This window comes from Argopecten irradians, chromosome 9, assembly GCF_041381155.1.
Source record: "Argopecten irradians isolate NY chromosome 9, Ai_NY, whole genome shotgun sequence".
Lineage (NCBI taxonomy): Eukaryota > Metazoa > Mollusca > Bivalvia > Pectinida > Pectinidae > Argopecten > Argopecten irradians.
In genome coordinates this window covers 40,951,064-40,964,455 of record NC_091142.1, presented here as the reverse complement: position 1 = coordinate 40,964,455, position 13,392 = coordinate 40,951,064, and the positions used below count along the sequence as shown (strand labels likewise).

General features: G+C 34.1%; 1 protein-coding gene across 1 annotated transcript; it reads right to left on the bottom strand.

The window, feature by feature from the left end:
- Window positions 1-1,322: 1,322 nt before the first annotated feature.
- LOC138330987 (spidroin-1-like) lies at window positions 1,323-13,039 on the bottom strand. Its single transcript, XM_069278453.1, has 5 exons — window positions 12,968-13,039; window positions 7,242-7,353; window positions 4,294-4,383; window positions 1,930-3,321; window positions 1,323-1,628 (listed from the first exon to the last, which is right to left on the bottom strand). Exons 1-5 carry the CDS (start codon window positions 12,977-12,979, stop codon window positions 1,609-1,611), a joined length of 1,626 nt encoding a protein of 541 aa, XP_069134554.1. The 5' UTR covers window positions 12,980-13,039; the 3' UTR covers window positions 1,323-1,608.
- Between the last annotated feature and the right edge of the window lie 353 nt (window positions 13,040-13,392).

Below are 13,392 nucleotides of genomic sequence, written 5' to 3'. Positions count from 1 at the left end.
CACATTGATGATTCGGTCTTAAAGGGACAATTCACTCAGGATAATTCTTTTACATAAGCAAGCAGCAAACTATGGCATAAATGTATTGTTCTACATTTCTAATGAAACATATAACATAAAATATTGACAAATTCCACGTTATTGTTTAGTATTTTAATTAATATCGTTGAAACATCAAATCGTTGATCAATACGCTTAAGCAGGTACAATATAATATGGACGCTGTACCCATACCCGAGCCAAAGTCAAGCATGTTAAACAAATAAACTACATAACCACTGAGAAAGTGGTAAAATGATTTTTTAGGCTTGACAATTCACCTAATAAGGTACACACACTACTGTCAGAGCGATTTGAGCAGTTCTAGACAAAAGTTGCTTTACTCTACGAGCAAATGCAAGGGACAGGGTTCGGCATACAAGAAGTTCGACCACAATGTGTAATGGAGGACAGCGATCGAGTTTGAACATCTACACACATGTCACCACCATGGGCTTTTCAGGAATATCAGAGTAAAACCGACTGATCTAATTTCCATTAGAACTGGGTTTTTTCCGATATATGTACACATTTTAATGTTCTCTTAGACTGAATTGTCCCTTTAAATAGTATTGTGGAGATTTATGTTTTAACAGGTTATAGTACTGATTTCCCTCAGAATTCTAAGTGAACTCGAGGAAGACAGAAAAAAAGCTTAGCGAAAAAGAAATACATAGTTTAGATAGTATAACGTCGACCTATAGTGATAGCTATAGTGGTAAACACGTTATATCAAAATATAATACGTCCATATAATATATAGGGGAAACGAAGTGGGAACATATATTTGACCCGGTATTATGATATAAATTGGTAACTTGTAAAGGATTTAGAAGACCTCGAATTACTATTATATCCAGTCTTCAAATTCTTGATAAAATAAGAAGACTAGACATTAACTTTAGACATATTTCAGTGTACTGACTAACATAGCTGAGGTCAAATGTAATACAGATCAGTGGTCATCATGTTGAATTGCCAATTTATGGAGTGTGGGATATACAACGGATTCCTCGTTATCACAGGGGGTTCCATCGTCTTTAATACAAACCTGGTTAACAATTTTCATTTTTTGACTGCTTATATCGTCATCAGCTTTCATATACGTAAAATTTAGTATTGTATTTTACAATTACAATGTAGCGAAATCTACACCCTCAGAAACTCATTGTCTAAACTCAACTACACTTCGTGTATAATGGAGGCTGATAACTTGGGTAAAACCGACGACGTAAAAACTAATTAACTACCTGTAGACTTTTTTTTAAATGTTCTTAGTAAATGTCTTACAAAAGAAATTAAAAAAAAAAAAAAATAAAAAAACATGATTAGCAATTGATTTATTGAATTTATCAGCATCAATTATTCATCAAATGCGAAATAATATTGAATTAACAATTTCATTTTATTCGTTATAATCTATGTACACATACATATATATACAAAGTCGAGTGTTGTGCTCATTTCGACGATTCTCGCCGGTCGATTGGGCGATCATTGGAAAGCCCGTTTGTAGTGAAGATTGAAATAGACAAGTCTGCATGTACGCTCATCAACGATAGACGGTATTTAGTAGCTTTTACCGCCACCTGGAAAAAAAAAAATTCAATTATTAAGGTACTAGTTCTGCATGTTTTTTTTACTGAAAATTCATATATAGGATTTTTTTTTTCACTAGAAGTGGGAACATACATCTTAATGAGTTGTTATCTAACTCTAAGATATTTATAAATATTATCAGTCTCAGTACACTTCCGATTCCATATTGAGGATGTAGCAAACGTACACTAATCATTCCAGTGTATGCTCGACCAATGAACGATCGACTCTTATATAGTCACGTTATATTATTATCAGTTGTATTTGCACTGTCTTAAAGAAGCTACTTACCCATTCCTTTTCCGCCACTTCCAGATCCGCCTCCCATGCCTCCTTTTCCTCCCATCATACTTCCCATACCGCCCATCATACTTCCCATACCACCCATACCTTTTCCTCCCATCATGCTATCCATACTGCCCATCATATTTCCCATATTGCCCATACCTTCACCGCCCATCATTCCATCCATACCGCCCATTGCCATACCTTTTCCTCCCATCATACTTCCCATACCGCCCATACCTTTTCCTCCCATCATACTTCCCATACCGCCCATACCTTCACCGCCCATCATTCCTCCCATACCGCCCATCATATTTCCCATGCCACCCATTCCCATACCTTTACCTCCCATCATACTTCCCATACCGCCCATACCTTCACCGCCCATCATTACTCCCATACCGCCCATTTCCATACCTTTTCCTCTCATCATACTTCCCATACCGCCCATTTCCATACCTTTTCCTCCCATCATACTTCCCATACCGCCCATACCTTTTCCTCCCATCATACTCCTCATACCGCCCATTTCCATACCTTTTCCTCCCATCATGCTTCCCATACCGCCCATACCTTTTCCTCCCATCATACTCCCCATACCGCCCATTTCCATACCTTTTCCTCCCATCATACTTCCCATACCGCCCATTTCCATACCTTCACCGCCCATCATATTTCCCATACCGCCCATCATGTTTCTCATACCGCCCATCATACTCCCCATACCGCCCATTTCCATACCTTTTCCTCCCATCATGCTTCCCATACCGCCCATACCTTTTCCTCCCATCATACTTCCCATACCGCCCATACTTTCTTTTCCTCCCATCATACTTCCCATACCGCCCATCATACTTCCCATACCGCCCATACCTTCACCGCCCATCATTCCTCCCATACCGCCCATTTCCATACCTTTTCCTTCCATCATTCCTCCCATACCACCCATCATTCCTCCCATACCGCCCATTTCCATACCTTTTCCTCCCATCATACTTCCCATACCGCCCATACCTTCTTTTCCTCCCATCATACTTCCCATACCGCCCATACCTTCTTTTCCTCCCATCATACTTCCCATACCGCCCATCATACTTCCCATACCGCCCATACCTTTTCCTCCCATCATACTTCCCATACCGCCCATCATTCCTCCCATACCGCCCATACCTTCTTTTCCTCCCATCATTCCTCCCATACCACCCATCATTCCTCCCATACCGCCCATTTCCATACCTTTTCCTCCCATCATACTTCCCATACCGCCCATCATACTTTCCATACCGCCCATAGCTTTACCGCTCATCATCCCTCCCATACCAGTCATCCCTGATCCCATTCCTCCGCCCATACCAGACATGCCACCTTCTCCGCCCATCATGCTTCCTCCCATGCCACCTGTAAGGACAAAATGTTGGGTTTTTTTTGTAACTTATTTATTTTTTCCAGACATATTCTCATACAACAGTAATACATTTCCTCATCCTTACTTGGTAAACAAACACTTTTCAATATGAATTATCATATCCTTATTCTCTCTTTTTTTTTTATCTTACACACACAAACACACACACTATCGCACCCTTCCCTTACACACACTCACACACTTACAGGATATACAAACTTATACATACTCAATTTGGTCAATTCTTTTTTTATCCTATACACACATGCCAAAACATTCACACACACTTACAAATTATACAAATATACATAAATGTACAATAGGGGAAGAGGGGAAGAGAGAGAGAGAGAGAGAGAGAGAGAGAGAGAGAGAGAGAGAGAGAGAGAGTAGTATGGTATATATTCGCAGGAGGTTTGCAGTTGTAAGGACAAAATGTTGATAGTAATATCTGAGATTTATTCGGATTAATATTTATCCCATAACTATACATGTTTCACAATGGAAAAATCATGTGTTTACACCTATGGCGATTTTGATTGGTTAATTCCAACATATCATGATTCCGATTGGCTTTTACCTTCGGACAACTTTTCATAGCGCATTTTCTTTTAAAGAATATTGTATTTATTGATGCATGTAGTTGCTTATTTAAACAATAGAATATTAGCTCTCTATTTATGCACCTTTTTTTTTTTTTTTTTGGCGGAAAAATATTATGACGCATTGATGTTGGCAAGTTCCCTTGAATGTAGACGTGAAATAAATGATCACCACGGTATAAATATAAAGTTAAACTTAAGGGATTACCAAGTTCCCCAAACGCGTGACTTTTGTTTATCATGTTTATCTAAATACCAGTTATTTAATTTTCAATCTTTTACAAGACACTCACTAAAGTTCGGTGTCTTTTCAAAACTTGATAAACATGATAACCAACAGTCACTTGTCGGGGAACCTCTATTTACCAGATGGCATCATCATGACTCCTTCTGATTTCCCTCCCATGCCAGACATTCCCGCGCCTGCACCGCTGCCTTTTCCTCCTCCATTTGCACCTGTGAACGTAAAGTATGATTTCATCAAATGAAAAGACAAATATCAACAGGGGTAAATATCATCACTTCGTACAAAGTGATTACATGTAGGTTATTTTTTTCTATCAATCGAACTTCAATTCCAGGCCACTAAATCATGTTTAACAATGGTAGTCATGTTTAATCATTTGGTTCACTTTTATCGTGGTAATATACATTATGTCTTCACAAGGATTTCACGTGAACCATGGAAAAAAACATTTCCCGTGGAATCACGTGAAAGGACATTCAAGTGAATTTCAGGTGAAATCCAAATCCACGTGAAGGAATATTGCCTATGTAGTATACACCACAACACAATACGGTTGTAAAACTAACAAACCTTGTAACATATAATCACCTATACTACTGTACATACAGAGACTGAAAGGTAAATGATCTTCAGAACACAAATCAGGTATAAAGCATCTTCATAGAGCGATGCATGTATTGGGATATTAGAATCATCAACATACATGTAGCGACATCTTTGCATACAAAATGTGTCGTATACTACAAGATGTAATTATAAATAGCGTTTATACATAAGTACTGGAATTTCATATGGAGGCAAAACAGATTTAAAATGTAAAACAATGCGGCAAATACAAATAACAACAGTTTGTTTATATTTGGATATTGCTGTAAAAATCTCCTCTTTATTTGATTATAAAGTGGAACGTTTTAATTGCTCACATTCAAATTCAGACATTAATTTTATATTGTTATAGCGATGACAATATTTACTTAAAGAGACAATTCACTCAGGCAAATTCTTTTACATAACCAATAAGCAAAATATAGCATAAATGTATTGTTCTACATTTCTTATGAAACATATAACGTAAAACATTGACAAATTCCACGACATTGTTAAGTATTTTAATTAATATCGTTGAAATATCAAATCGTTGATCAATACGATTAAGCAGGTACAATATTAACTCTGTACCCATACCCGAGCCAAAGTCACGCACGTTAAACAAATGAACTACATTGAACTACATAACCACTGAGAAGGTGATAAAATGATTTTTAGGCAAGACAATTCACCTAATAAGGTAAACACACTACTGTCAGAGCGATTTGAGCAGTTCTAACCAAAAGTTGCATTACTTTACGAGCAAGGGACATGGTTCGGCATACAAGAAGTTCGACCACAGTGTGTAATGGCGGACAGCGAGCAAGTCTTCAAATATTTCACACACGTGTCACCATCAAAGGCGTTTCAGGCATATCACAGTAAAACTGACTGATCTAATTTCCATTAGAACTTGTTTTATCTGATATATATACAAATTTTAATGTTCTCTTAGACTGAATTGTCCCTTTAAAAGAAATTTTATTCTGGTACAAATAAATACTAGAATTATTTGATCTTATAACATGTAATAACTGTTTCATTAGAATTTAAGTATCGTTTATCTCAAAACATTCCAATAACTAGATTTCCATAGACAGTGTTAAAACAACTAATATTTACAGAAAACCTGGTATCTGTGATAGCAAGTGGGGAAACGGAGAGTTACTGATGTTTCCAATTTCCATAGTTGATGGGTATTTTACAGTGTAGCATATATACATATGTACAGACATCTACTCACGTTTGCCTCCAGCATTTTAAGGCACTATAAAGTGCATTACCCTATAAGAATAGCATTGGCTGGAAATTGGCTAATGTAGTATGGTACTAGTATATGAAAAATAACGTGGAGATTTTACCCAACAAATGGTAGTAACGTCTGAAATAAATGCGGGTTCTAATTTAGTATAATGTTTTTAATACATGTAGATAATGTTTTAGTTGGGGTTTTTTCCCTTTTTTTCCGATTTGCTTATAAAGTAGCATATTATTAATATTACATGTATAAAATGTTCTAATATAAAGAAAACTAATCTATTTTTTCTAAAAAAAAACACAGAATATTATAAAGCGGGCGAAATTTAGACCCAAATATAAAGGGGAATATGATTTCGTCATTTTAAGTACGAATGTTCTAAAGAGCAACAAATTGTTCTGTTTACTTAAAAAAGACTTAATTTATATGCATCAGTTTCAGACAATTAACCATATATTATTAAACAAAGATACAATATTGGTTTCATTTCCGGAACCTATAACTTATATTAAGATACAAAATGTATATGAACATAAAAAAGATCAAAGGGATATCCAGAAAGTGTTGAATTTCTAAACATAAGATCTTAATACTGAAAAGCTGATATAAATATATTATAATTTCTGAATACTATAGTTTCATGCATTTAACGTCACACAAATTTGAGAACGTTTGGTTAACCTCAATATTTTGCGCATCAATAGAATACCCTAAATTGAAAAAAAATGTTCCTTTCATATGTACTCATTCAATATGATACAGTATACTATCAAACAAAAATGGAAGCAAAAAACAAATTGACCGAAAAAAAACCTTGTATTTTTATATGATTATTATAGCTAGTTTTAAATTTATCTCTAACATGGCAACTGAAATGTGCTTTATTAACTTCGCTTTGCTCATACACTCGTCACGGTAAATTTAGATTTTCCCAATTATTACGTGTACCTGATAATAATACTAATGTATTTTGTAAAATGTATTTTAAAAGTTTCACTCCAAAGTCAATGAATCTATGAATAGACGATTTCAATATCAGCTAAAATTGTTACATCAAAAGAAATGGTCAACGTTTATTATGCCATCGAAATACCTGTTTTTGATTTTGACAAACAATATACTTCACTCGCTATTTTCCCCTGTAATACATCTTACTGTAACCATAATCCGGCTCCACACTGTGGTAAAACGTAAGTTTTTTAACAATAGATAAACAGTTACCTCCTTTTCCACCAGCTCCTCCTGCGCCCCCTCCAACGCTGTACCCCAGAACAAGCCCCATGAGGAAAAAGGGCTTAAGGAAAAGTGTGACTGACGGCATCGTGAAGGAGATCTGTAAGAATAAAAAGAGGACATATATATTCTCAGAATGTATTGTTATTATCTGGAAAGAAGAAAATGACTAAACTATAATGTATGTAAACCATCAATGTTGGAAGGTTGCATTTATCCTTTGGCATCACGTTGATTACATCTTTATACAGTAAATTCCATACAAATAATTGAATTTTATTAATTTACCGTTCTTATGGTCTGTTTCAGTTCGAACTTTCTCTAATTAAAATATTAGGCTTGTTTATTAGAACCAAAGGTTGAAATCTACATGTTACAATACTTTAATAGTTACTAAAATCTCGCTAAAACCAGATTTAAGATTAAAGCTATAGTCTGACTTTATAAACAAAATATAATGTTGTTTTTGAAAATATAACTTTAGATTCGAATAAATTGACATTGATATTATCTTAGTATTTTTCGTATACGAGTGGAAAAAATCATGTATTGAAGACAAGTTCAAATGCAAAATAAGATTATCTGACAAAACATAATCATTTTATACTACTTACTTAGATTCGCACGTATATGCTTTATGGCTTGTCGGTGTTAATTCCTGCGGAGCTAGGTATCAAGGGCTAGAGACTAAGGGCCAATTCTGAGTTACACAAGCCTAGCACGTAATTTATAGTTATCTAACTAGTAACACGTATTTTTAATTGTTAACAGTGCTAAACAAACGGACAACATGAACGTGAGCGGATACATCAAATGTTTCAGGACAGTGACTTGCTTGACTTGGCATAAAATACTTCCGGAGGTCATGTAGAGGTCAAATCCGTACAGGTAAAACATAAGAAATCAAAGGAAGACGACAGGTAAAATTGTGATACACGTGCGCCTTTACGCACCAATAAACATACTTATTACTTTACACTGTATCAACAGAAGGTAAATGACATACTACTGCTTTTCTGTCTCAGAAATGATTTAAATTTTATTTCAGTCTGACTGGTTTTGATTTTTTCTTTAATTGTTAAAGAAAACGTGACCAAGTTAACCGCTGATTCACCATTCAATCTAATTTTAAAACATGAATTATTTAAAAAAAAACTTTTTTTTTAAATGACACCGACAGTTAAAGGTTCATCTTTAAAATGACCTTACTTCAATTTGAGAAAACAAAACTTAAGATGGATGAGATCATGAGGTGGATATATATTTGCATTTGAATTGATGTTTTAGTTAAACCATTAAATAAGATAATAAAATATACTGTACTAGGGTTGATCATTGTTTAACCGATGGTACATGCAAAACAAGTAATCTTTCTTTTCCCACAATTTCAACAATCTTTTGTATGCTCAATGCAATTAAGATGAAAGCATTATCAAGATTCTTATCTTATATGATTACAGTAGTTTAGTTTAAACATATTTTATTGACATAAAATGACAAAAGGATAAGTCATTAAGTTTTTCCAACTTATATGTGACTTCTCCTGAAATATAGAAAATATAAACATACATAAATGAATAGTCACGTGATTACATGGAACAAAATAGTATGAATTCACATAAAACACCAAGAACATTAAGCTAGTAAGAGAGAGGGAGAAAGATAGAGATTAATCCCATTAATCGAGTGAAGAAATTGATTTGTACTATTAGTATTCGTGTGATACCATTATAATATATAAAGCAAGCGATGAAAAATGGGAAAAAAATTCTTGACAACTTGTAATGATATAGGAAATAAGTAAGAGAGCGAAAGAGAGAGGGGGGAGAGAGAGTGTGAAAGAGAGAGAGATAGAAAGAGAGAAAAAGAGAGATGAAGAGAGAGAGAGAGAGTCGATCAATCAAATCTACCCGTTCTTACCAGGAATTGCTGTACAGCTTTTGCAATTGTCATGTTATTAATGATTGAAATGTTAAGATCACCTTTGCATAGAATATCAATGTTAATGGCGCCTTCGTACCACGATAAATCAGTGTTGAGAAGTGCTCGATGATTGGCATACAGAGGGCAAACAATAAAGAAGTGATAGCTGTCCTCACAGGGATGTCCACACTGACAATATGCAGAATCGGTAAGATTTGCTCTAAAAAGGTCATATTTTAGGGAACTTGCTCGGTTTCTTAGACGACAATGGAGGATATTAAGTTTTCTTGGTCCATATGTTGCAAAAGGAAAATTAAAGTTTGTATCTGTTTTCAGGGATTTCATTATATTGAGTTTAAAAGAATTTATGGAAGGAGAATTTCTAATGTTATGGTCTAAAACATTCCAAAGATGTATAGTAGAGTAAAAAAATGAACTTTGAGATAATTGTAACCGATAGTAGTGTTCTCTTATTTGATATGCATTTCGTAAGTTATAAGGGGTTAAATTACCAACATCATCAGGCAATATATCTATGAGGAAACTTGGTGCCATACCACCATGGACTATTGAATATAACATCGAAAGTTTACGAGCTTCTTGTCTCTTAGAAAGTGGCAGCCAACCGGTTTCGCGGTATAAAAACTCAGTTTTAGTAAAAACTGGAAGCCCTGTAACAATCCTTGCCGCTTCTAACTGAATATTTTCAAGTTTTAAAGAATTATTTACTCCGCAGTTGTCCCATACTTCACACGCATACTCAAGCAAAGGTCTTATATAAGTGAGATACAGTTTTTCCAAGTTATTTCTTTTTAGAATTAGTTTAAGTTTGCGTAGGGTTGCTATGTATTTAGTTACTTTACTTGTGATATATTATATATGGATATTCTACTTACAGTCGTTAGTTATAATAACACCGAGGTGTTTGTGATTATTAGTAAAATGAATCGGAGTGTCATCGAAAGTAAGGGACGGGTTATACGGTAACTGACGATTAGATATGACTAGAGCCTCTGTTTTCATGGGATTGAATTTCTTCAACCAATCTTTCGACCAAATTTCTAGTTTCCTTAAGTCCGATTGTGCTTCGTTCTCGATTAGAAGTAAGTTCGAGGATGAGTAAGAGAGTGAGGTATCGTCTGCAAAAAGCCTAGTTAGAGAAGCAAGATTACAAGAGATATCATTTATGTATATCAGGAAAAAAAAGGTCCGAGTACAGAACCTTGAGGAACACCAGCAAGTATTGTTTTAAAAGAAGATAATTATTGTTTTACAAAAACCGCTTGTTTTCTGTTACACAAGTAGTTACTTATCCATCGAAGAAGTTGACCTGATATACCGTAATTGTTCAGCTTATGTATGAGACCCTTATGTCATACCCTGTCGAAAGCCTTCGAAAAATCACAAAATATTAAAATGGAAAGTTCATACTTTTCTAAGGAGGTAATTATTGAGTGGTAGATTTCAATAAGCTGATGTGAGGTAGAATGCATGGATAAAAATCCTGCCTGGTATTTATAGATTAAGTCATTATCAATCATGAAATTATAGATGTATTTATATACTACACGCTCAAATAATTTACCTATACAGCTTAGAAGAGATATTGGTCTGTAATTAGACACAATGCTGGGGTCATTAGATTTAAAAATAGGCATAACATGAGCATTTTTCCATGCGTCAGGATATACACCAGACGAAAGGGAATAATTAAATATAATAGACAGAGGCACACAAACTTCATTTGAGGCCAACTTCAACATTTTATGACTTATACCGTCAGGGCCTGACGCTTTTTTAACATTTAATATATCTAAGATGTCTAAGATTTCACTGGGAGCAATATTTATTTCGGATAAAACAGAGCCAGTACGACTATCAAATAATGGTGAATCTTTATCTAATTCATTTACCGGTAAGTTGGAAACAGAGCTAAAATAATTATTTAAAAGTTCACATTTACTGTCGTTATCATATATCATTTCGTTAGTGGTACATTCCAATAACGGGGATATTTCTGTGTTCTTCTGTCCTTTAAGTATATTTCTAAGAAGTTTCCAATATATCTTGGGATTGTTATTGTTATTATCGATCACTGTATCAATATTATCGTAGAAAATTTCTTTTGCCCTTTTTATCATGTTATTCACTTTATTTCTCATATGCTTATAATTACTCCTATTTCGATCTGTCCTATGGTTAAAAAATATTTTTTATGATTACAGTAATTTTAATTGATTTTGATTAATTAATGCATTTATTATCGATGACATCTAATATTTAGCATCTGGTATCTCTACTCTATTCCTGTATATTCAGAGTTGACATATTGTCTATAATTGTCATATAGTAGGTTTCGATAGAATGAGAAATGTTGATATCTAATGGATCACTATACATGTAGTTTCGACTTCTTTGATTATGTCGCTGTACCCGAGTAAGACATGCAATCATGATTAGGGATAAAATTCTGAGGTGATGCATATTAACTTATATATATGGCATACTACATAATATAACAAATACCAAATACATTTATGCAATTGTCGTTAGTAATATTATCGTAAGGGAATATGAATGACGACGGGACAATGGAATACTTAAAGAAGTACGCTTCTGTTAAATTTACAGTGTCCCAGGTCGCATTCATCCTTCGGTTCCATAGTTATCATTTAAACACAGTATAATGCTTCTTATGACATTTAATAACACTGTTGTTGTGATAAAATCTTTGCATCTATGATAAATGAATAAGTAAAAAAAAATTGCTAACGTTCAATGCTCTGATGTGCCTTATGAAGTCATCCGGAACTCCTCGGGGAATAGATATTACATAGATATTACCGAGGTGTATTCTCGCGATAATACCCGATACGTTCAGGATGTTATGAAGTAAGCTGTCAATGTTTTCTAAACAATTCGATAATCAATCTGTTCAATATTTTAAATATCACACACTATCAATTAAAGTAAACGATTGTAGCCATAATCACAAAACGACAATTTTACTAAAAATACCACCAAGGCATTTTCTTATAACCCAAATTCACCTGATTGACTAAGAGCCACGCGTAACATTTTAAAATGCACACTATTTTGTACTAATTACATTGTCGTGTTAAATAACAGATGGTTTGACGACTCAATACCGTTTAATGAATGTGAAAATAAGAAAAATGAACAGGTTTAGCTTTGAACATGTATGATGGTAAAAAGCTTGATCTCACTTATATGTATACCGGCAATATATAAAAAAAAATCTGATAAATAAAGATGAATAAATGAACAGAAAGAGAAACGTGCGATAATACAGGCTAACCAAATTATCAGATAATGTTTTAACAAATAATATTTTTATTTTGTAGACGAAAATTTCACATAAAGCAATGCTGCCTATGTATTATCATAGTATGTAATGTTGATGCAATTCAATTATTAATTAATTTAACGTTGTGTTTACAATCACGTGGTGTTTGGCTTGAATGCAACATTTTTTATCCAAAATTATCAATGATTGATATTTTGTTATACGATTAAGAGTTAACAATTATAATTACTATATTGTGTTGTATATGTAAACGTCATATTTGAATTCCCTATGCTGCTATAGGATCTTACATGAGTGTTCATTTCATATGAGGTTTTATGAAACGAGCCTTAAGAAGATTTCATTTTTGCGAGCCTTGGCGAGCAAAAATTAAAACTTTGAGACGAGTTTCACAAAATTTCATATATAATGAACACAAGTTTAAGATACATGTACTTTATATCACATGACTAAAAATACTTACATAACAAAGCATTTCACGTCAAAATATATTCCAAAAATCCAGCAGAGACAGCCATTTTGTCCAGTCGGCATCGTAATCCTGACGTCACGTCATTTTTCCTGACGTCATTTTATTGTTTCTGTCTGACGTCATAATGAATTTTCGGTCAATGAAAATCGCTCCAGGTCATATTACACTAGTGACATATGCAAAAATATTACACGGACGAAATCGCTGGATATCAGGCGGGTTATGTGATAGATTACTATATAGTCGAAAAGCAGTGAGGCCAAATAATATTAAATTTGTGCAATATTGATCTTTATTGTTATTATAGAAAACCCTGTAACAAATCCGTCAAAATGACGGAACATATCATCAGTAATCTCATCTTCCTGCTTTTTTAGAATTTCTATCTTCATATCAAGCCAGAGATATTTACGACC

Excerpts from the sequence above, each read along its gene's own strand:
- LOC138330987 (XM_069278453.1), bottom strand. Across the intron at positions 4,384-7,241 it reads AGGAGCTGGTGGAAAAGGAG|GTGCAAATGGAGGAGGAAAA; the intron begins GTAACTGTTTAT and ends TTACGTTCACAG. Across the intron at positions 3,322-4,293 it reads AGTCATGATGATGCCATCTG|GTGGCATGGGAGGAAGCATG; the intron begins GTAAATAGAGGT and ends TTGTCCTTACAG.